Consider the following 21,780-nt stretch of genomic DNA (forward strand, 5'->3'; position numbering starts at 1 on the left):
GTGTTACGTATTATTATTTATAGGTTTTTAATAAAAAAAATTTTGATTTAAGGTCATCACGTGATCGAGCATGAACGCCAGAAAATCATTGATTTGAAAAAAAAATGCCATGATGAAGCACGCGCCCAATATCTTCTAAAACTGAACAATGACGAAAAAGAGTAAGTACCTATTGTTTCTATAACCGCATTTTAGTAGTTTGTATTTTATCCCTACTGGACCACCCTAAAGGGAGTACACTAAATAGAGAGTGTTATTGCGATCACTCTTGAAATCAAATTAATATTAATATTCCCGACTTATTTAGTTTGCATAAGCCATTCTGCCAAAGCAAAAATAAAGTTTCATTATAATAAACAGTCACACAAATTAGAGGGGACTGTTTTAATTTGAAATTATGTATGATAGTGAGGATGTGAACTGTTAAAGTGGTTTATTGGTCGTTTTCGTATGAAATAGAGTTATGTTGATTAACTTCAATTAGTTCGTTATTCATGTGTGTGCATGTTCCTCAACTATTGCACTTGTTAACCTACGCTGACATGTATTGCTGCGAGGAGAATCTTTTATTAGATACGCATGCGGAATATTTGAATGAGACTAGTGTTCGCGACTGCATGCCACTGGCTGCAGTAAAACAATTTTTCTCTCTTGTATACGAAAAAATTTTATATTTAAAATGTTGCTTGTGTGGATTCAACTGCTGTGGGTATACCATATCTTCGAAACCTTTTGCCGCCGAGTTTTCAATTTAAAAGACAGTTGTGGAGTAGCAAACATTCCTCCAACAGTTTGGAAGAACGCAATTGAGGTGACAAACTGAGTCGACACGGCTTAGTGAAACTAAATCAGGTTCATTATAAATACAATGAAAAAATGGTGGAGTTTAAAAAAGTTTCTTAAAAATGTCTGTTCATCACTCTGAAGGTTCGACCATGAAAATAAATTTGTGAAAAAAATGCATTATACCAATTGTTTTATAAAAAAATTAGTTCATTCATAATACCGAAATGTACATACATATAATATGTATGTTGCCAACTTATTAAACGAATTTCATTTTCATGGAACTGAAAGTGAATTATTGTTTTGTTTCATCATCCACAACAAGCAGTACATTCAAGTTTCATTTTCTCTTCCGTAGTCGCTTTCTACGCGTATTTTCGTTGAAACTTTTTAAAAGATATGATTCACGGACTTTTATATACAACCCTTTTCTTCCCGCCCACTTCAATATCCCAAAAATGTCAACAAATACTCATATCTTGATCTGTGTGCTTTTGCGATAAGGCTTTTGAATATATTCGTGTGCTCACATGAATGTTGGTATGTACGCAATGTTTACATTAGCAATAAATGCCAAGCAAATATAAAAATATATTCGGAATCAAATATGTACGTATGTAGGTCTGGGATATTCAAAGATGCGGGTAGAAAACCGGAACGGAGGTGCCGGTTGTATGAAAAAATTATTTGCAACTTCTTTGCCAAACAAGTATATTATATTTCCTTGTGATATTTTTTCTTCTTGTGCAAATTATTAACAACAGTTCTGTGTATTTAGTCACAAGACAAACTTAATGTCGTAAAATGTAGTCGTACAAACATGTGGACAATATTCATAAATCGAACAAGCTGTCCAATCAAAGCAGACCTACAATTGGTTCAGCAACAAAGTCGGATATACGCAACAGTGAAGTGGTGTGTGTGTGTGGCTTTATGCAATGACACAGGTTCGACTGCTCGTACTCCGAGCTGTCTTTCTGACAGTTGGATCCGATCGGTAAAGCGCTTAATAATTCATGATGCATGGGGGGAAAATATATCAGTGTTCATTTCTAATAAAGTTAATTTCATAATACTGAGAGAATACTATCTGACATAATCGCAGCATATATGAGTTCATGTGTGTGTCGACAGCAATTATGTGTTAGAAGTGCACAACAAAAATCTAGGTCGGATTCTTGTACGAACATAAATCGAATTCAGTGCAAACTAATGAAAGTTTCTAAAATTATAATTGTTTTGAAACTTAACGGTTTGCGAATACACGGCAATTGAAGTAAATAATTATGAAGTTTAAGTAACGCAGATTGCTGTAAGCACGGCGATAATTTCGCCGGTTCGTGTATTTCAAAGAATAATTTAGTGTAAGAGCGACTATTTAGATGATGTGTTTGTACTTACATATGTGCGTTAGTTAAGTTTCTCTTGGCAAGGCTTTATCGGGTTTCGAATAGCTTGAGGCATTTTGATAAAATTTCTTATCACTGAATGCTTTTATGATAACACTGGTCTCTTGTGATTGTATAGGTTAAAATAATAATGGTTATACGATTTATTTCGTAAATATATATGTATGTATAGGCTAATAAATACATGCATATGTAATTGTATACCATATGCGTATATGAGTTGAGAGGTGTATGCACAAGTGTTTTATACTTTAGTATCACCCATGTTAGGCTTTAATCGCGAAGTACACACTGCAAGTGTTAAATGCCGACGGAAATAATAAACGGTGTATTCACGCTTATAAATTCGGTTCTCGAAGCATACAAATCGATAAATATTAAAAAATAACTTTTATTACATATGGACAAATTTTGCGGGTGGATTTGCGGGTGAGATATTACTAAATATCATTATCTATTTACCGATACGAACAAATTCTCATACATATGTATATTCGCATACATAAATTCAAATATTTTGATTTTTCTAATACTATATTTTTTCAACAGCAATAGCGGCAATAATGCCCTGAGCAATTCAAATCAAGCTGAAATGCGAGAGCTCCAATGCATTGAAAGCGATGAAACTAATGTATGTTCCACCAAAGAGGCCCAATCGGGCGTGTGTTCGTCACAAAAGAAGAACTCTACATTCGGAAACGGAAAAACTCTTTCTCCACGGATTGGAGTTCATGAGGGAGTGAATAAAATACAAGCGGATAGATCTAGTCAGGTAAGATTTTACGTTATTTTGCTAGTATTGTAGTTTTTAGCTTTTGTCAGTTTTATGCTTTTTAAAAGCCATTAAGTCAAAAGCTAAAATGTTTCACTCAAAGAAAATCAATAAAATAAGACGGTATTTTTAAATAGTGACTAATACTCCAACGTCATAAAATTCTTTTTTACAACCTAGATTAATCAATACTTCTATGAAATCTTTAATTTTATATTGGCAGTATTTTTTTTTTTAACGGTTGGTACAATATGTTTTTGTTTATACTTTAAATGCGTAAACAAAACGTACACCATATTGCACATAGACTAATCCAAAATAAAATGTTAACCGGGGGCAATCCCACGTATAACTCATTACCCCATGTTAATGATCGAATACCTGCATACCTACGTAGAATATAAGCAATCATGTGCATACATATTTTCAGAATTTGTTTTCCTGCCAATACTACTCGTAAGGAAATATAAAAGCTGGCGAATTGTTATTCACCAAAATACATACAAAATTACTCGCCAATTTGTTCAGAGCATGAAACCGAACAAGCGTAATTGAGGGGTAAATATTTACTTCCGCAGGCGGTTGTTAAACAGATTCTGCGAATTTAAGTTTTATTTCATTATGCTTCATTTAATTTTGGCCACGGAATGGTGAATTATTAAATAATACAAATTTAATTTGCCTTTCTGAGATAGTAGTATTAGAAACATATAGACATATGTGTATTCATCAATGAATTATACTACAAATTAAGCAAGCACACTACATTTAGGTGGTTCCGTGCACTGAAGGGGTATGTATAAAATCTCTTAATCTTAACCGTTCTAAAATGTTTGTTTCAATTTGTTTGCGATTAATACATACATATTTTAAAATTTCATTTAAATCATACCTAACTTTAACACCAAAAGCTGTTAATTGGTTTTCAATTGTGTTAATCTTGAATTACCACATTTTCTAGTATTTCACATAAACATCGCGGAAGGGCAAAATACGAAAAATATTCATACATAGACAGTATTTAAGCTTGTAATGAACAAATGTACGTTACAATAATTCAAATATGTATAAAAGTACATATTTTTTAGAGTGGTCTAATATGTGTAGACCTACCCTAATCCCAATGCAAATATTATTTATTACTCATAATTTTTTAGAGCGGGAAATTCTTCAATAATAAGGAGAATTGGTTGAAGCGCTATGCATGTGCCCGTCGATATAATGTTTATATACAATACGCGCAAGTTCTATTTCTCAGATAGTCCACTAACTCTTACTCATCGCTGAATATTTTTAAATGATATATCTGTGTCGGAAAAGTTTGCTATGTTGGAAAAATTCGCCAAAGTTTTACCTCCTAATGCTTGACATTTGCTGTACTCATACAAAGTAAGGTGAACGATTTGATACAAAAACAAAGAGAAAGCAGGTATAATGTATTTCAATGAACAGTAAAATCGTTTCAGTATCGTCATAAAATCACTCAACAAATATATATATAAATAACAGTAAACCTGCAATAATATATTGTACCTAAAGAACCTTCAAATGAGTTGCTTTTCATTTCTATCACTGATGCTCAAATGAGTACACGCGATGTTGAATTTTCTAAGCAAAGTTTGTAATTGTTGTCTCCTGCATTTGGCCTACACATCTCTGGACAACATCCGCCAATTTGTGCGCATGGATATGTATGTGAGACACTTAAATACACTTGAATTTGCGCTAGGAAAATTATTCTCAGTTTAAATGGCAAAATGATCGCACGAATATAAAAATTTCAGTATTTATTAACTTCTCACAGTGTTCGGATGCCTAGAACATATATATATTATATAAATATTGATGCATACGTGCAAATGTTTATTCATTGCGATAAATGTGAATTTATTGAATTAAATTTTAAAAAGCATACGCGTCGTGTACAAAAACGAATAAAGAATTAAAGCAAAAAAAAAAAAATTATCTACATATATCAACAACAAATTAAATAGAAATTGTAGGGTCGACCATGTCAGTTTGGATGAATTATGTGAAGCATCGTCATGCAGACTCAAACAAACGTTATAAAACTGAGTGCTACTATCAAGTGAGTGTAGAGTTAGAAAACAAAAAGAAAATTAGTTAGTTATTAGAAAATTGCATAAAACAATTAATTCTTTTTATTTTTAAAAATTAAGTGGTCAATTTATGTTAGGTATATGTATGTACATATAGACACTCATACTAATTACATTATTTCATTCATAATGTTATAGCTTAGTTTTGTTGCTATTAAATAATATCTTGTTTGAAGTCCCGTTGAAAGTCATCAAATAAAATGCAAATAAATTATTTTGACAATATTTTCTCTGAAATATGCATTAACTGCAAAAAGACAATTCCGAATTGTCTCCAAAAACGAATAACGAATATATCCTTTTTTAATAATTTTTGTAATAATGTCTATATTCGACAGTCTTATTATAATCCATCATTAAACGATAGAACAACTTTTAAGGTTAGAAATGGGTGCTAAAAGAGCCGGGTTGAAGCTTTTAGTAATAATATGTACACTTAAACATCTCCCGAAATCAACCTAGGGTATCTTAGAAGTGACACCATAATAGTTTGCTTTCCCCACTTTTCAAATTTCATTCTGCAAGCACTACTTTTTGCACCTTTCAAAACGAACTTTTTTGTCTTAAATACCATACGTTGGCTACACGCCAAACGGATAAACACCTTCTAGGTGGCTGTAAATACTTGGTGTATTAATAGTGCGCTGAAAAGTGTGTGAAGAGCAAATAGATAGGCACGTCGCCCATGGCTCTTGGTCAGCAAATTCACGATTCTCCCAATTTCAAAATTTTTTAATATACTCTCCGTATGTACATGCATGCATACATACATAAGTATGTACGTGTGTCATTCTATTTTTACCATAACAAACTATAATTAGTTTCAAATAAATTTGCATTAATTTACACTTTGTTTACTTTGCAGCAACGTCACTCGCAGCCTGAATTTGTAGAAACACAACTACGTCAATCGCCATCCAGTCCACGGCCACTATCAGAGGCCAATTCGGAGTTGAGTTGCAATTTGCTAGAGGGCGACCACAAAGGCACGTGCAAGTCAAACTTTGAATTGTCCACCGTGTCGCCAAATGCCGCCACAAAAGTAAACAATGTATACTCCACCGAGCGCATATCCAACGACGTCGCCGAGGCGAGCAACAAGCGTTCGAGCGTCAATTCCAACGAGACTACGTCAGGCGGTAGCGTCAACGGTAGTGCGCATGGCGATCGGAAACGTGCTCTTCCCAAACATCAACGTCCGTTGACACGCTATCTGCCAATCTTTTCTCCGGATCTTAATTTGCGCCATCACATAGAGTCGGCTGGGCACCAGATTACGCTATGCCCGCACGTCTTTGTGGATTCCTTTAGTTGTCGAGGGTAAGTGAATGCAAATTTTCGTTATTCTTCTGTCAGTTTACCCGATTTGTTTATACGAATTTTGATTAAATCGCCACGTTATATAAACATTTACAGTTATTTGCATAAATTGGGCGCTACTTTCCACGGCTGGGCTCGGCGATGGTTCGTACTTGATCGCCAGCGAAGCGCTTTCATCTATTACGCGGATAAATCGGAGCGGAAACCCAGAGGAGGTGCCTACTTTTCGGTAAGTTTTTGAATAAATCGAAATATTATATATTTATACATATGTACAAGTATATATGAATTCGTCTCTTGAATTCGGTATTATTGTAAAATACAAATGCGTGTTTGTATTGTAAATATGCTAACAAAATAGACATGTGTCGAGAAACACTACGAAATAAGCCAGTCAAACCAATGCTATGAGCTAACGTCCGTACTTTTGATAATCCCACTCTTTGTTGTCCAGCGGACACACCTGACGGGTCTTGAGCCAACGCGAAATGCAGTGAAAATGAAAGGCGTGGTTGCATGCACCCCAAGCCACAGTGCACTCCTCCTTGGTGCTCGAGCACAGCGGGTTCGCCTGGCACTCAATGCACAAATCCATAATTTGGTTGCGACAAATGGCGCAATTGTCCACGGCCACATCCCATGACCAGAGCGCCTGGGCCTGCCACTTTTTTACTACGAATCGTTTCGATTGTGGCTGCGTATTGCTGCAAGAGGGTGCCTCATCGGAGAACTCTTCGATGTCTTGGAATTCTTCGGTGTCCGTGTCATCCACTTCCATCTGATTGGTTGTCATAATAGAGTGCGTACGATAATTCAATGGAAATATTAAGCAACTAAATAGTGGCGGTAGACGGACACTATTTAAAGTTTGCTATTAGAATTTGATGCTCGCATGAAAATTTTATATGAAAAATATTCATTTTGGGAATTTCTGACATTTTACTTCAATTTTCTATTGCCATACCTTGCCAGTACTTTAAAGAATAATTAATTTGGTTTTTTGTTTTTTTCTTTTTTTCAAGACAATAGACGAAGTGTATTTGGACCATTTAAATGCATCTAAAAGTGGACGTCCACATTGCACATTAATCGTTAAAACCAAGAAGCGCAGCTATCATCTGCAGGCGGCATCAGATGCTGCGGCAAGAATATGGATCGACGCCATTATTACTGGCGCTCAAGGGAATTTAGACTACTAAGAATAGATACTTCTACCGTAAATAATAAGTTACTTAAATTACGTTTGCAAATTAGCATGTTTTAAGGCCGCAGAAGTAATCGCTAAGTGTAAGAAACTCTTGTCTACCATATGCGAAGTTGCCCAAGTTACTAATGAAGATTAAACTACTGCTCACACATACCTTGTATGATTATAGAAATTTAACAAATAATCGACTAATTAAAAAATGTATGACCGTAGCTTTTAAATAGGTTTAAGCTAGTTATAAGTGTTGAATAAGTGAAATTATAGCTCAAACCTACAAGCAACAAATTGGAAACAATAAAAAAAATGACAGCTATTCCGGAGTATATACTTGAGTAAAGTACTGAGATCATCCTATTAAACTAATCAAATATAAATATGTTTCTAAATATGAGTGCCTTTCCAATAATTTGCAATGACTGTGTTTCTAATTTCGTTGCTTTTTGAAGGAAATTTTATTTTCGAATTCAGTTTTCATATACACCACTAAAGTATACATACATATTTATATGGTATATTATAGTTTTATAATTCATATTTTGTATTAAGGCAAGTATTTTTTCACTAACTTGGTAGAGTAAAAATTTTGAAAACTATATCAAAAGTATATTTATTAATGTATACATATATATTTATGTATGTGGTTCATGTAACACACATATGTAAACTTTACAACTTAGGTATGATTCTAAAATAAAATGTAAGTTTTTAAGAAAATGTAAACATAAACGTTTTTTTAACTTAAGCACTGATTAGTTTGTAACATCAAATTATTTGTCTTGAAATTTTTTGATGTAGGCTTTTAGCCAGTCTTGAAACTTCAACATGTGCGCATCTACAGAGCCCACAAAATTATGTGATTCAAATGGTGGCGGAGAATTTTCATTCACACCGAAAATACTTCGTATAAAATGTTCGCTCATAAAAACAGCTGCAACAACATCGCAGACCAACACTTCGTGGCGGAAGCAGAGTTTTGCAAAAGACTCGGCAAATTGTTTCAATACGACATAGGATTGCTTAGTCAGGCATTCTGTTGATTCGATATATTAGTTTTTGACAATTATTATAATTTATATATATGACTGTAAATATGTATTTACCAGGGCGCGCGTAACGTGAGGTTACAAAATATTGTTGTAGTAATAGCGAAGCTTCTGGTGTCAGATCGACTGAGCGTTTTGAAATTGTCCTTAGAAAGCGACGCATGTCTTCGCTGCTAATTGACAAGTGATCTACGGTCGATTCGAAGATCTTCACAGACGACTGCTCCAATATATAGTCTACGAGCACTTCATGTTTTTCATCGTCATCCATGCAAATAGCAATGCCAAATATTCTGCAAAATGTTTTTAAAATAACTTCTTGGTAATAGAAATTTATCATCTGTAAGAATCATTTGATGTAGTTAAGTAAAATAGTAGATAATTTGTGTTTTAAAATTTATATAGACTAATTCAAACTTTCTTAATGTCGGAAATATTCGAAGTTTTTAGTCAAGTCTTCGTATTTTTAAATAAAGCAATAAGGTTTGAGTGAAATGAACATTTAAGAAGTGGACTTATCATCTTTGCATTATAAACAATCGCTATTTTCCTCAATTTATGGTAAACAGTTACGTATATACTACGATATGTCGGGAAATGTGTTCTTACTTAACCACTTTGTTAAACGTCTGCTGATCTTTAGCATCGCCTTTGCATGAGCGCCAATGTGCCCATATAGCGGTTCCTAAAGGATAGATTTGCGAAGAATGATCAACAGGAACTCGTGAACACTCGATGATTCTGAAAAGCTGATCCGTCCGGGCCATCTTCAGATGCGACCAATCGCCAGCGAAGTATACTCCTCCACTTGCCAGCAGGATTGGATCTGCTATAATCCATTTACAATTGCGATAGTTCCCGCAGAAGGGCGGCTTTACGACATCAGCTGGCCCAACGAAACGTTCCGCCATTTGTGCAGTGTTTGTAAGTAAATAGTTGGCAATGTATGTATCGCCGCCGAACACCATTATAGGTATCGGTGGACGATCGGGATTTGTCTGTAACTATACAATTAGCAATTTTTTCAAGCACTAGGCAAATTACCTACACTTATGGACGCCAAGCTAAGTAGTAAACCCATTTTTAGATTAACGAAACAATCCATTGGTACACGATCTTGACACAGTTGCGCGCTTAATGCATAAACGAAAGCGAAATCAGAGTACTGAGCCCGCACCAGATCGTATAATTGCTTTACAGAAGTGGGCACCATACCCACATCGCTGGTGGAACTATAATCTACTGTACCTGTAGTTCCAGTAGCGTTGAACTCTTTCGGCGGCAAGAAGCTTTCGACATTTTCTGTTGGTGGATTACATTTATTAAAGTTTTTAAGTGTGTAATCCACGGCTTCGCTTGGTTTAAGAGGCGAAATAGTACTGGGTAAAGCTGGGATATGATCTTTATTAAGTTGTACTGGACAAGACGTATATATTTGTTTGCCAAGTTGAGTTTGTTTGTTTGGTGCTTTCATTTGAGATTGACACTGAAATATCACAGTTTCCAGTATATAAAGTATATATATATAAGTGGTATGTTCATTTTCTTACCATGCGCTCTATATTTTCGCTACCAATATTTGACTGTGCAAGCTCTGTAGAAACATTCAAACTGACATCATTGAAAACAGCAAACCCATCATCATCGGAAAAGTCTTCTATTGCCGTAAGATCCAGCAGCTCCTTCTTGATAACCTCATCGATATAACCCATTGCATCAGCACTGTGACTATTGGAGGATTCTTTTGTAACATGAACAGTTCTACTCGATAAATCTTCTTTTCTTTTATTAGCTTTATTAGTTGGCGTCTTTTCAGTTTCTGGTTTTACTCCCTCAGTGTCATTTATTTCAATGCTCTCAACTTCCATCGAATTTATTACAACAGACTCAAGTTGCGCTGAACTTTGTTGAGTAAAGTTAAGGGTAAAATCTAAATCATCAGGAAAATAGTTTACATCGCCAACTTGTGAACTCATTTGCGAAGGAAGCAATTCACGATTAAACTGCAATGTACTGAGTGTTTGATTAGCTTCTTCAAGATCTCCATTACCATCTTTGCTGAGTTGATTAGTGCTTTGGGAGAATTGAATAGTCGGTGGCGGACTGTCAAAATGCAACAGGGCGTCTAATTCATTATCTGTTATGTTCCTCAGACTCATCGCAAAAGCGCTTTCTAACGTATGATTACGCTCCATGCTTGAAAAATTTGACCAGCGCGCGTATAATCGTAGTAACCAATTATGAAATAGCTGGTTCCAAGCCGAAGTTCACAATCGTGGACGTGCTCTGAAAATTTTTAAAATTAAGCTTTTAGTTAGTTAAAATTATTCATCACTTATATTAAAAATAACGGTATTTCATTAAAAGTCTACATATACCTTTGCAATGCACAGTTAGTGCACGGAAAATTTTATTTACAACTCTGGGGTTTTTAATACTGGAGGTGGGAAGTAAGCGCAGGAAATGATATTTCTCTGTCACACGCAATTTTGCATATTCGTTCATGTGGTGACCACAGCTGTTGCATATGGGAGCTATTTGGATTAAAAATCAATATATAAGGAATTATTTCATGTAATGTAATATTACCATCTACTGAGTCTGATTTAATTTTATTACGATTGCAACCGGTTGAACAAAACCACGTCGACTGTAAACTGTAAAAGATATTTTCAGATAAGCGTATAACCAAGTGTCTTTTGATATTAATAAATGAAAGCTATATATTATTCCAAATATTATCCATTATTAATAAGGAAAATAAAAAAAATATATCTTTAATAAGTCAAGAAAATCTGACATTGCCCACTGAGGCTCCGATATTGCCGACAAAATTCCAGTTGTCCATGACAGCCCTGGCGGCAAACAGTTTTTGTAGTGTGCAAAGTGCAAATCTTCCTGCAGTGGTAATCCGTTGAATCGCAGTTGTATGTGAAGCTGGTCAATGTCAATGGACTTGAGTGCGTTATTCTCTCCTGTGCTTCCGGATAATTTAATTTGATCACGAACAATCCCATAAACGCAATATTTAGCAGCGTTCAAAAATTGTAATGGTTCTTCGATTACCTGGTGCAACAACTCATTAGCATTATTGTGTATAAAATGAGAGTACTCGAAATGAAGCGGTACAAATAGAGCACCTAAAGCGTCTTCTGGCTTCTTGCTATCACGATATCTTTTTATAAATTGTTCCGTTGCGCCTTCAATTATTTTGATCAGTTGACTGCTCCGAACAAATCTTTCAATTAGTTTTTGGTCTCGAAATCTGCAAATTTTGTCCATTACAAGTTAATCAGTCAAAAAATTGGAATTTGCTTACGATTGCGATATTTGAGTAGAATCGTTATCCTTTCCAATTGATATTGCACCTTCATTGGACATGTTCAGATTTCTATTTATATTAAGTTATTATTCCACGCATACGTTCGCGGGAAAAATTTAAATTTTGACAGCTACACTAAATTACGTGGTGTTGCCAACATTTCAAAAACTATGCATTAACAATTTTATAACTCTAGGTTTATACAATGGCAATAACATAGGCTGAATGAAAGTAAAGGCGTTCTATACCATGCCATAAAAAACTCATAAAGCACACACACACACACATCAGCACATCTAATACTAGAACATATACCAAATTCATTCTGAATCATTTTCAATGACTTTTCAACTAGGAGAACTTATTTTATTTAAATAAGGAAGTTTCAAAATAATAAACTTGGATTAAACTGTATATTGTTTTCTTTATTTTTTCAATAAATCATCTTTGTAATTTTGTAAGTGTAAAAAATGTACACAAAAACGAATGTACAACTGTAGTGCTTATCGGTTGGACTTAGCAACACGCTCCAACTCGTCTTTCTTCTTGATAGCATAGGAGTTAGATGATCCCTGAAAATACATAAAATATATATAATTATAAGTATTCAATCGGTATTTTACATGTATCAGAAATCTTTAAATCCAAATAAATATGAGCGCTATTGGTATGTGGTTTTACGTTTCTCAAGCGCAATAAAAATCCATGATTACTTTAAGAGTGCTAGGATAATAAAACCTTTCATTAATTTTGTCCACAAGCGAGAAAAAACAATTTGATAAGATCATTGCTTTACATTAGTGAGGACTAATTTGATAACAAAAGTACAAACGTTGTTTTTCTACGTTTCTCGAGCATCAAACCATTCAATAAATAAAGTTAGACACTAGGATAATAGAAATATTTATCTTGTCCATAAGCGAGGCAGAACAATTTGGTTAAATACATTGTTTTGCATTAGTGAGGACATATTTGTTAATAAAAATTAAATGGATGAATATATGACGGTACTAGACAAACAATTCATACCATCACTTTGAAATTAGTAAACCATATCTGACCTGACATTTATTTATCATTTCATAATAATATACTTTGACAAATACCTTAGCAGCGTTAATTAATTCATCAGCCAAGCATTCAGCAATGGTTTTGATGTTTCTGAATGCAGCTTCGCGAGCACCAGTGCACAACAGCCAAATAGCCTAAAACAAATAAGGAAAACATATAGTATATTTATATGAAATCTTCGTTAGAAAATTAAGTGCTATATAGTTTGTTCTAAAACAGTACAGAAGCAAATGTATTATAATATTTGCATCTTCAAAACTGCTTCACAATTTTTTCTTGTCCAGAAGCATAACTCAAATTTTATACAACGAAAGAATGAGTAATAAGCTGGACAAAAACTATATTGATCACAATGTTCATTTAGTTCATGCGACAAAAGCAGATAATACTTTTTGACGCTATGGGTATTTAAATGTCACTTTACATTTAGCCTAGTGTTATAGCCTTGTAAAGGAGATGCTAAACTTTTACATGGTATTGTAGTAGGCCTGGAAAACAAATCGATTGAATGGCTTACTTGATTGACGCGACGCAAAGGCGACACATCGACGGCCTGACGACGTACGGTACCAGCACGACCAATACGGGTCGAATCTTCACGGGGACCTGAGTTGATAATGGCGCTTACGAGAATCTGAAAAATTATATAATCAACATTATCAACTATATGTAGAATCACTAATAAACAATGTAAAATACTCCAGCAAATGAATATTTTATTTTACCCAAAATATTTAAGATATGGAGTATATTATTTAATATGCGTCCTCATTCTACCTGATCATAAAGGTTTAGGTTTCTCTATAACAGTTTAGCATGGGACATACTTTTGTTTTTAAAATTGCACAAATAATTACCTGTAGTGGGTTTTCGCCGGTCAACAAGTGAATGATCTCGAAGGAGTGTTTGACAATACGGCAAGCCATTAACTTTTTACCGTTATTGCGACCCTTCATCATAAGTGAGTTTGTCAAACGCTCGACAATAGGGCATTGAGCCTTGCGGAAACGCTTAGCTGCATAACGACCAGCAGAGTGTGGCAAGTAGCGAGCGAATTTCTCTTTGACGGAAATGTAATCTTGTAGAGAGATATCATTTACGGTGACATCGTCGCATGACCAACGTCCGAAAAGTTTGATTTCGGGCAATTCGGTTGTGGCTACTACATTTGTTTCCAAGAGAGTCTCAGCCTCCTCAGTTTCAATTGGCGGTTGCTCGTCGAAGGTCTCAACAACACTTTCTTCAACTTCAGCCATTCTGAAAATGTTGAAAGTTATTTAGAGACAGTGTTGAGATTGTATTTTGATTGAATTGAATTTTGCAAAGATATGATTTACTGTTGATTTTTAACTTTATTAAGGAACATATCTTTAAGGCGATATCCTTAAGAGGAATAGTTAACCATAAGTTTTATATAGTCCAATTGAATACCGCATATACTAACGATTTAAGTGCATACGGTTTTAGTTATGGACGATTAAATTCTTATATGTATGTAATTATAATTATGTTGGTATTACTTTATTAAGGACTTTATCTTTTAACCGATACCCTTAAGAGGAATAGTTAACCGATATTTATATTGTCCAATTGAATACCATATATGCCAAAATTACAGCGTGTATGGTTTTAGTTATGGACTTATTAAACACTTCCTATTATTTTTTTTTGTATTAGTTGTGGTCACTTGTACATATAATGGACGGATTTTGGAAAACCATATAATAAATAACAGGCACACGTGTGAAGTTGTGTTAAAAATTACACTTAATCAGTGGCTTCGCCTAGCGTTTTAACCTCAAATTTAAACTTGTCACAATTCATCGCGCAAGCATTTTAATTTTACTGCATCATTAGCTTGATGGTTTTGATTGAATATTGAGTTCTTTAATTGATATTGAAAGTATTTGTAATTACAAATTTCTTACTTTTAAGCTCAGAAAATTTGCCTTCGTTCCAGACAGTAATGGCGTTCGCCAGAAAAAGAACATGTTCGTGTAGTGCTGCCAAACTCGTTCATTTTCACACATCCGCCAGATTAGCAAGGGAGCTTATTTGACATTTATTGACAATTGTTTTATCTCTTGTTGGCAATACTTTGATGAAACATAAATTCTACTCATTATCAAGTAAAAACAAACTGATTTTAATAATTAAATTCAGATAATTGTTTATTTAAATTTACTAAATTTTTTCATAGTAGTATTAGAGCAATTATTGAAAATATTGATAATTCTCATTGAAAACGGGTAGTTAGTTTGTGCAGCGCCCTCTTGTCATTGAATCTGGCATTATTATAAATGTGTAATTTGTAAGCACAGAAATAGTTGCAATATTTATTTCCATCGCAGTCTTTACGCCGGTCGATTAAAAACAAAATATAGTTAAGAAGTGGGGAGGTAACGTTCTGACATAGATAAATATTTGTTACAATATATCTGTTTGTAAAGTATAAAAAATATAAATGCAACAGTTGGACGGAAAGCTAACTCGTTATGAGAAAATTGCGTTTCTCGGCGAAGGTCAGGTAAATATTAAATATATAATTTACACAAGGTAGTTTAGTAGCGATTATTGCAATTTATTGCCTCATTTCAGTTTGCCACAGTATATAAGGCGCGGGATGTGCTCACCGATCAGATTGTCGCAGTGAAAAAGATTAAAATAGGAAGCAGAGAAGAGGCTCAGGATGGTATAAATCGCACTGCTTTACGTGAAATTAAGTTGCTACATGAGCTGCAACATGAAAATGTTATTGGTTTAGTAGACGTATTTGGTCATAAATCAAATGTATCATTAGTGTTCGACTTTATGGATACCGATTTGGAAATTATCATTAAAGACCCTAAAATTATACTCACACAGGCAAATATAAAAGCTTACATGATTATGACTTTAAGTGGCTTAGAGTATTTGCATATGAACTGGATTCTGCATCGAGATTTGAAGCCAAACAATTTATTGGTTAATACTGACGGTGTACTCAAAATCGGTGATTTCGGTTTGGCCAAATTTTTTGGTTCGCCTAATCGCATATACACACATCAAGTAGTGACAAGATGGTATAGGGCACCCGAACTATTATTTGGTGCGCGCCAATATAGCACTGGAATTGATATTTGGGCTGTAGGGTGCATACTTGCAGAATTACTATTACGTGTACCTTTTCTGCCAGGCGACTCAGATCTTGACCAGCTTACGAAAATTTTTCAAGCCCTTGGCACACCTACTGAGGAGTCTTGGCCGAATTTAAATAAATTACCTGATTACATGCAATTCAAACAGTTTCCTGCAATTCCCTTACAACATATCTTCACAGCTGCGCCTGATGATCTTATCGTATTGGCGGAAAAGTTATTAGCACTTAATCCAGCACAACGCTGCACGTGTACGGAGGCATTATGTATGAAATACTTTTCCAACAAACCGGCACCATCAATGGGGCACAAACTACCAATGCCTTCGAGTAACAAGCAAGCTGCCGAGGAAAGACCAAACCTCAAACGAAAGCTCATTGATGCCTTAGAAGGTGGCACTGTGCCAAAGAAACTTTTTTGATTAAGATTACAATCGGTTATTAATGATAATAATAATAATTGCAATTCAAATATATGAATTGTTAATTTTATCTGTTGTTTTTATTCTATCATATCTCATTATTATGTACATATATCAAGTTAAAAAGAAACTCAATTTAGTATATGTAAAAATACAATATTCTTTATTAAAAACAATGTTCAGCATCAATGTTCAAAACTTAAGCGCCTTATAAATACATTTTGAATAAGTACAACTATGATAACGGGGCGCATGCGCCTCTACTATACTACACGCTAAGAGTACAATGTGTACTTCACCTACCGATAAATTGCCAATTAAAAAGCATTTAGCGCTGAATGCGTGTAACTATATGTAGTATATATGAGTAAAACTACTATAAGCCCTACCTTAAATACAGACATAAGTACACTTGCTAGTTTTTTTATACGAATCGAACGTCAATGTACATTGACGTGCTAAGTAAAGCGAGCAGGCAAGATTTAAGACTACTCGTGAGATGTTTTGGCTTTATATAAAAAAATTTGTAATTAATCACAATGCTTTATATGTTTAGGTAACAACTCACCACGGATAATTTCAATTTTCAATGGTACATGCATTCCAGTTTATTTGTTTAGTAACACTTATTTCAATGAAACATTGATCGTCTTATTCGTGAGCAGTTAACTTAAAAATATAATTATAAAAGTAAATGTTTTGTTCAACTAAAAGTTCAATAAATATTGCAGTGTCATTGTAAAAAAAAACATGTTTCTTGATTTATATAGTTTAATATTTGTTCTATTGCGAAATTAGCTTTACATATGGTATATGATAGTGTAAAAACTAATCGTACAGCGGCATTAACCTCCTTGTTTAAATATGTATATGTATGCATACATTTAATTCCCTTTTCATTCGGTTACCGGTTTATGCGTAAGAAATATACATTTTCTTTTAGATCTTAATTTTCACATTTAAAAAGAAAATAATAAAAAAACGTGTTAGAAAAGTCGTGTATAATAATTTTCATTATTATTTAAAAAAAAAAATAACTTTTGATATACACTCGATAACCTTTTACACGACTATTTTTTCAACAGAGATTTTCAATTCCGATGAAATGTTATGCTTATTGTAATGGGATTTCTCTTCATCACTAAATACGTATGTATGTATAAGCACGCTAAAATTTATCCTTACGTAAATACAAAATTTTGTGTAACTGATAAATATACCTTAAAATTGTTGTCTCTTCGTTTCAAACTTAGCATTGAACTATATAATACAGAAAATTATAGCAAAGCCCAATCAGTTTAGTATTATTGTATATTTTCCCTTTTTTTAATTGCGAAAACAATGGACAGGTACGGCAATACTAACGATAAATAAAGTTGAAAATAATTATGTTTATTCAAAGTTTTTTGGATATTTATTGTCCGGATGGGGCCAGCCCAAGTGGCTAGAACGACGACAACAGACATTATATTGATTACGCTCATTAAACAAATCATATCAAGCGTATTTGCTCATACAAAAGGGTAATTGGGTATCAAGAAATACAAATACATGAAACCTCGTCCCTTTATGTTTGGTACTTTGGATATATTATAAAGTTCTTTTGAAGGATGAAATCAATTAAAAGTATAAACATGTTTCCCTTATTTATTGACGTCTCTTATTAAATAAGCATTATAGAAAATGTGTTTTATAAACTAATTAAGTATGTATGTAAATAGTGTATTCACTGGCTTACTAAGAAAGTTGCCTAATTCAAAGTACTATTTTAGATCTATGCTCATATCATATAGTTGTTGAAACATCGATGCTTCTTTAAGAAATTGTTAAAAATTTGTGATTTTATACATTTTTATTTTTATGAGTTTGCATATGCTTGTGAGTACTTTTATGCAGTATGCAGCATCTTTGAGTTTGTATATGTATCGCGGCCTCTCTTATCTCTTTGAGATTCTTTTTCACATATTTTACGCACTAACATAATTGTAAAAATTCCAACATTTTCATATATTGATAGATGAGAAGAATTTTGTACATTTTGCACCTTGAGACTAAGCCATATTGAAGAACTGCTTTATTATGTACACACATGCATATATGTATATGTGAATGAAAATATTACTTCTGCATAAAAAGGTTCAATTACTTATTTAAATCTCATTAAAGCTGTTTACTAAGGATTAAAGCTTTCATTTCAAAAATTTTGTATTTCTTAACTTCCGCCTTACAAATTTCATAATACAGTTTTTTCTTACTATTTGTTTAGTTTTATCAAAATATTCACAAATAGTAGATAATTAAACACAATCACCTGATCATACATTGTTAACATTATTCTATGACTATAAAGGTTCTTGGGATTTCTAGTTGATTGTAGAGTTCTTAAATAATTATGAACTAATTGCTACAGCATTTTGTTAAAACTTTCTACTTGTTCAAGTTCCACTTTTCCTTTGCAATGTGCATTTTTAATTTGCTTTTTGGTTTATTCTTTTGGTGTCATATGGATTGAACTGTCGATGCTTGCCAATCGTTCAATGTTCACTCTCTTTACGCTACACATACATACACACAATAATTAACTTAAAGATTAATTGTATCTAAGTCTTGGCAAGGTGCACGGGGGCTTACGTTTTCGTCACTATGAGCGCCATTGCTGCTCCCACCCCCAGCCGCACTTTCGGCGTCGGTGTCGTTGAGGTATCCTGTCGACGAATTTTTGTTACTTCGGGTGCTGTTATTATTGTTTTGATTATTTCTTCCGTCGGTGCCATCCATCGTTTGCGGTTGTAACTTTTTACTGCCCAGGCCCAATGGAAAAGCGAAATCCTGTGGTAATTTTCGCATAATCTTGCCCGAGGTAATAAGTCGACCAAAGCCTTCCTGAAAAGAGTCAAGCATATCAAATGTATCAAGTATGGTTGGTACTCAATAATTCTAAATGCGAACACAAAAATTGTCTCCAATTGTACTACAAAAGTGTGTTATTTTGCCACGTTATATTGCCACGGCCAGAAAGCGGCGTTATTTGAAAAATCATTAAGTCACAAATTACGCTATAAAAGCAAAAATTGGTACAAGCGGTTGCAATAGGGCCGTGGCCCCACTCTCCAATAAGCTTAATGTGTCTTATAAACTATTCGAGATATAATAGCAAATCTTCTACAACTTATCGTCGAACTCACCTGATGCGCAAATGCGTAACCAGAGCGCAATGATCGTCGTGCCTTTCTCGCCGAAGGTGTTCGCATTACCATGTTACTCTGCCGTGACTGGCGAGTGCTTACGCGACATTTAAGACGTATCTGGAAGACAATGAATAATTGTTAAAAATAGGTCTCTCAGTTAGGCAAATATTTGCTGCAATTTCTTACCTTATCAGCTAGGCTAGGATGTACATCGATTAGATAGAATTTATAGGCCAACACAGGAGCCATTATCACAATAACTGTTATTACCATTGTCGCCCAGAAGGTCAAATCCTTCATGGCCATCGCCAGTGAGCCCACATAGGGGCCACCGAAGACATAATTATAAAAGTAATCCAATACGAAAAAGCATACCAAGCTACCCCAAATGGTGATGTGATTAAATATCGTCCAATATGAAGTATACAAGCCTATCTGAGGAATTTAATGCATATATACGTATATAATATAACTCATTCGTATCATACTATTTTTTTAATGTACATACATAGGCGTCCATATAAAGATATGTATTTACCTGTGCTGTATTGTCAATTATGAGGATGGTGGCAACAACCGCGCCCAAGGTCATGTGATCGCTTAGTATGAGACCATTTGGGGAGATACCATCCTTGTAAGTGCCTAAAAGTCCAGCAAATACATTTATTCAATACGAATTAAAAATGGCATATCACAAATATACTTATTACCGTATGGTATTAAAAATAATATGAGCGAACTGAAGGCACCATGCAGAACACTGTAAACAAATTCGCGCGTGTTGAACAGTTGACTTTTCAGTCCGGGTGTATATAACTTTGGATATTCTATGCTGTGTTTGTCGGAGACATCTTGCTCGAATACCCCCAAAGCTAGCACCGGCAGTGAGGTATAGAACAAATTGTATACTGATATGAACATTGGGTCGAACACCGTCTAAATATTCAAAATGCAGTCATCATTAGCAATATTGTTTTTTTTCTTATATTTATTTATGTGGGTATATACCTGGGCGCTAAAGCCACAAAAGAACGAATACCAGCAGTGGCACAAAGTAAATGCAAAATTCTTATAGAAAAAATACCGCAAGAATTTACACATGCGATAGTATGACCAACGGCCATGGACGAGCAGGAGACGCTCTAAGTAGCGGAACTGTGCTATCGAATAGTCGCTGGCCAGTACCGCTTGCAAACCCTCTTGGCCTGAGATGCCAACGCCTATGTGAGCAGCTGGAATTACACATTAACATATGGTATCACGGACACTTGGAAGCCGAATATTCTGGAGCTGTTACATTACCTTTGATCATTGAAACGTCATTGGCTCCATCGCCGATTGCCAGCGTTACAGCATTCTTGGCGCGCTTAATTAACTCCACCACCAAGGCTTTTTGTAGAGGCGTAACGCGGCAGCAAATAACGGCCTTGCACTGTGAAGCCACATCCAGGAATCTAAATTCAGTGCCGAAAAGAAAAATATAATTTTAGTATTAATGAGAAAAAATACGTCGCTGGAATGGTATAATGGAATAAGAAATCGGATATTTATGAATAAATACAAAAAAAACCAATACAAGTATATGTAGTAATTGAAGCGGCTAAAAAAGTATGAGAAGTGTTATCGGGAGAGAGCGAGTGAAAGAACTTACTTTGATTCCAATTCCGGTGAGAGGCAGTAGACAAGCGAATGCCCATTTACAACAATAGCGAATCCTGTATTCTCCTCAATGATTTCATCCGGATGCAACGCACTCGTGCCGTCTTCACCCTTCTCAATATTGTCATACAGTTCATTGCATTCGGCGCTGCGGTGAATTGGAAATAATAACCGTTAACATTTTATGAAAATATTGAATATCCTCAGAGGTACACATAGAGAAAATTAAAATAAACGCTTAAATGGCACTTTGTACAAGGACAGCAGGCGGAAGAAATGTATGAACGCACATATTTACATAGATCATGCGGGTGAGCGACAGAAT

At 34.5% G+C, this 21,780-nt stretch overlaps 7 protein-coding genes and 4 non-coding genes across 20 annotated transcripts in view; 2 read left to right on the forward strand and 9 right to left on the reverse strand.

Moving 5' to 3' along the window:
* LOC106627008 (pleckstrin homology-like domain family B member 1) overlaps window positions 1-7,927 on the forward strand; it is a 36,747-nt gene extending 28,820 nt beyond the window's left edge. For both annotated transcript variants that reach the window (XM_014246958.3, XM_036365365.2), the window contains 5 exons: window positions 53-161; window positions 2,745-2,967; window positions 5,953-6,407; window positions 6,504-6,636; window positions 7,430-7,927. In XM_014246958.3, coding sequence (XP_014102433.2) covers window positions 53-161; window positions 2,745-2,967; window positions 5,953-6,407; window positions 6,504-6,636; window positions 7,430-7,606 — 1,097 coding nt within the window. In that variant the 3' untranslated portion in view covers window positions 7,607-7,927. The remainder of the gene's footprint in view (window positions 1-52; window positions 162-2,744; window positions 2,968-5,952; window positions 6,408-6,503; window positions 6,637-7,429) is intronic.
* On the reverse strand, window positions 6,638-7,366 carry LOC106627011 (E3 ubiquitin-protein ligase RBX1). The gene has a single exon (XM_014246962.3). The coding sequence runs from the start codon at window positions 7,198-7,200 to the stop codon at window positions 6,820-6,822; it is 381 nt and encodes a 126-aa protein (XP_014102437.1). The 5' UTR covers window positions 7,201-7,366; the 3' UTR covers window positions 6,638-6,819.
* Window positions 7,928-8,042: 115 nt separating the features above from the next.
* On the reverse strand, window positions 8,043-11,157 carry mei-218 (meiotic 218). The gene is made up of 6 exons (XM_070110704.1): window positions 11,036-11,157; window positions 10,208-10,943; window positions 9,706-10,143; window positions 9,267-9,655; window positions 8,715-8,950; window positions 8,043-8,644 (listed from the first exon to the last, which is right to left on the reverse strand). Exons 2-6 carry the CDS (start codon window positions 10,850-10,852, stop codon window positions 8,382-8,384), a joined length of 1,971 nt encoding a protein of 656 aa, XP_069966805.1. The 5' UTR covers window positions 10,853-10,943; window positions 11,036-11,157; the 3' UTR covers window positions 8,043-8,381.
* mei-217 (meiotic 217) lies at window positions 11,033-12,133 on the reverse strand. Its single transcript, XM_070110705.1, has 4 exons — window positions 11,977-12,133; window positions 11,458-11,922; window positions 11,247-11,314; window positions 11,033-11,175 (listed from the first exon to the last, which is right to left on the reverse strand). The coding sequence occupies exons 1-4, from the start codon at window positions 12,036-12,038 to the stop codon at window positions 11,159-11,161; spliced, it is 612 nt and encodes a 203-aa protein (XP_069966806.1). The 5' UTR covers window positions 12,039-12,133; the 3' UTR covers window positions 11,033-11,158.
* Window positions 12,134-12,383: 250 nt separating this feature from the next.
* On the reverse strand, window positions 12,384-15,121 carry RpS5a (ribosomal protein S5a). The gene is made up of 5 exons (XM_014246835.3): window positions 14,979-15,121; window positions 13,908-14,307; window positions 13,568-13,684; window positions 13,086-13,184; window positions 12,384-12,551 (listed from the first exon to the last, which is right to left on the reverse strand). Exons 2-5 carry the CDS (start codon window positions 14,304-14,306, stop codon window positions 12,483-12,485), a joined length of 684 nt encoding a protein of 227 aa, XP_014102310.1. The 5' UTR covers window position 14,307; window positions 14,979-15,121; the 3' UTR covers window positions 12,384-12,482.
* LOC118681343 (small nucleolar RNA psi28S-1192) lies at window positions 12,647-12,792 on the reverse strand. The gene has a single exon (XR_004977063.2). It is a non-coding gene; the product is annotated as a small nucleolar RNA psi28S-1192 (small nucleolar RNA).
* LOC118681342 (small nucleolar RNA psi28S-1192) lies at window positions 12,811-12,952 on the reverse strand. The gene has a single exon (XR_004977062.2). It is a non-coding gene; the product is annotated as a small nucleolar RNA psi28S-1192 (small nucleolar RNA).
* LOC118681340 (small nucleolar RNA psi18S-1854) lies at window positions 14,378-14,534 on the reverse strand. Its single transcript, XR_004977060.1, has one exon. It is a non-coding gene; the product is annotated as a small nucleolar RNA psi18S-1854 (small nucleolar RNA).
* Window positions 14,549-14,700, reverse strand: LOC118681341 (small nucleolar RNA psi18S-1854). Its single transcript, XR_004977061.2, has one exon. It is a non-coding gene; the product is annotated as a small nucleolar RNA psi18S-1854 (small nucleolar RNA).
* A 261-nt stretch (window positions 15,122-15,382) lies between the features above and the next one.
* Window positions 15,383-16,678, forward strand: Cdk7 (Cyclin-dependent kinase 7). Its single transcript, XM_014246902.3, has 2 exons — window positions 15,383-15,577; window positions 15,649-16,678. The coding sequence occupies exons 1-2, from the start codon at window positions 15,515-15,517 to the stop codon at window positions 16,606-16,608; spliced, it is 1,023 nt and encodes a 340-aa protein (XP_014102377.1). The 5' UTR covers window positions 15,383-15,514; the 3' UTR covers window positions 16,609-16,678.
* Window positions 16,679-18,788: 2,110 nt separating this feature from the next.
* ATP8B (ATPase phospholipid transporting 8B) overlaps window positions 18,789-21,780 on the reverse strand; it is a 40,309-nt gene continuing 37,317 nt past the window's right edge. For 8 of the 9 annotated variants that reach the window (XM_014246901.3, XM_014246900.3, XM_036365345.2 and 5 more), the window contains 8 exons: window positions 21,448-21,603; window positions 21,099-21,250; window positions 20,805-21,028; window positions 20,507-20,732; window positions 20,335-20,438; window positions 19,983-20,231; window positions 19,794-19,913; window positions 18,789-19,491 (listed from right to left, as the gene is read on the reverse strand). In XM_014246901.3, the coding sequence (XP_014102376.2) occupies window positions 19,192-19,491; window positions 19,794-19,913; window positions 19,983-20,231; window positions 20,335-20,438; window positions 20,507-20,732; window positions 20,805-21,028; window positions 21,099-21,250; window positions 21,448-21,603 (1,531 nt within the window). In that variant the 3' untranslated portion in view covers window positions 18,789-19,191. The remainder of the gene's footprint in view (window positions 19,492-19,793; window positions 19,914-19,982; window positions 20,232-20,334; window positions 20,439-20,506; window positions 20,733-20,804; window positions 21,029-21,098; window positions 21,251-21,447; window positions 21,604-21,780) is intronic. The other variant, XM_014246896.3, reaches the window with a different exon arrangement.

The sequence above is a fragment of the Bactrocera oleae genome, chromosome 5 (assembly GCF_042242935.1).
Source record: "Bactrocera oleae isolate idBacOlea1 chromosome 5, idBacOlea1, whole genome shotgun sequence".
Lineage (NCBI taxonomy): Eukaryota > Metazoa > Arthropoda > Insecta > Diptera > Tephritidae > Bactrocera > Bactrocera oleae.

Coding starts and splice junctions, on each gene's coding strand:
- LOC106627011 (XM_014246962.3), bottom strand. CDS start 7,200: ATGACAACCAATCAGATGGAAGTGGATGACACGGACACCGAAGAATTC.
- mei-218 (XM_070110704.1), bottom strand. CDS start 10,852: ATGGAGCGTAATCATACGTTAGAAAGCGCTTTTGCGATGAGTCTGAGG. Junction 10,144..10,207: donor GCGAAAATATAGAGCGCATG/GTAAGAAAATGA, acceptor GTGATATTTCAG/TGTCAATCTCAAATGAAAGC. Junction 8,645..8,714: donor CTCACGTTACGCGCGCCCTG/GTAAATACATAT, acceptor TCGAATCAACAG/AATGCCTGACTAAGCAATCC.
- mei-217 (XM_070110705.1), bottom strand. CDS start 12,038: ATGTCCAATGAAGGTGCAATATCAATTGGAAAGGATAACGATTCTACT. Junction 11,923..11,976: donor TCTACTCAAATATCGCAATC/GTAAGCAAATTC, acceptor CAAAATTTGCAG/ATTTCGAGACCAAAAACTAA. Junction 11,315..11,457: donor TCGGAGCCTCAGTGGGCAAT/GTCAGATTTTCT, acceptor TATCTTTTACAG/TTTACAGTCGACGTGGTTTT.
- RpS5a (XM_014246835.3), bottom strand. CDS start 14,306: ATGGCTGAAGTTGAAGAAAGTGTTGTTGAGACCTTCGACGAGCAACCG. Junction 13,185..13,567: donor CTTTGCGTCGCGTCAATCAA/GTAAGCCATTCA, acceptor TATTTGTTTTAG/GCTATTTGGCTGTTGTGCAC. Junction 12,552..13,085: donor AATTAATTAACGCTGCTAAG/GTATTTGTCAAA, acceptor ATGTATTTTCAG/GGATCATCTAACTCCTATGC.
- Cdk7 (XM_014246902.3), top strand. CDS start 15,515: ATGCAACAGTTGGACGGAAAGCTAACTCGTTATGAGAAAATTGCGTTT. Junction 15,578..15,648: donor CGTTTCTCGGCGAAGGTCAG/GTAAATATTAAA, acceptor GCCTCATTTCAG/TTTGCCACAGTATATAAGGC.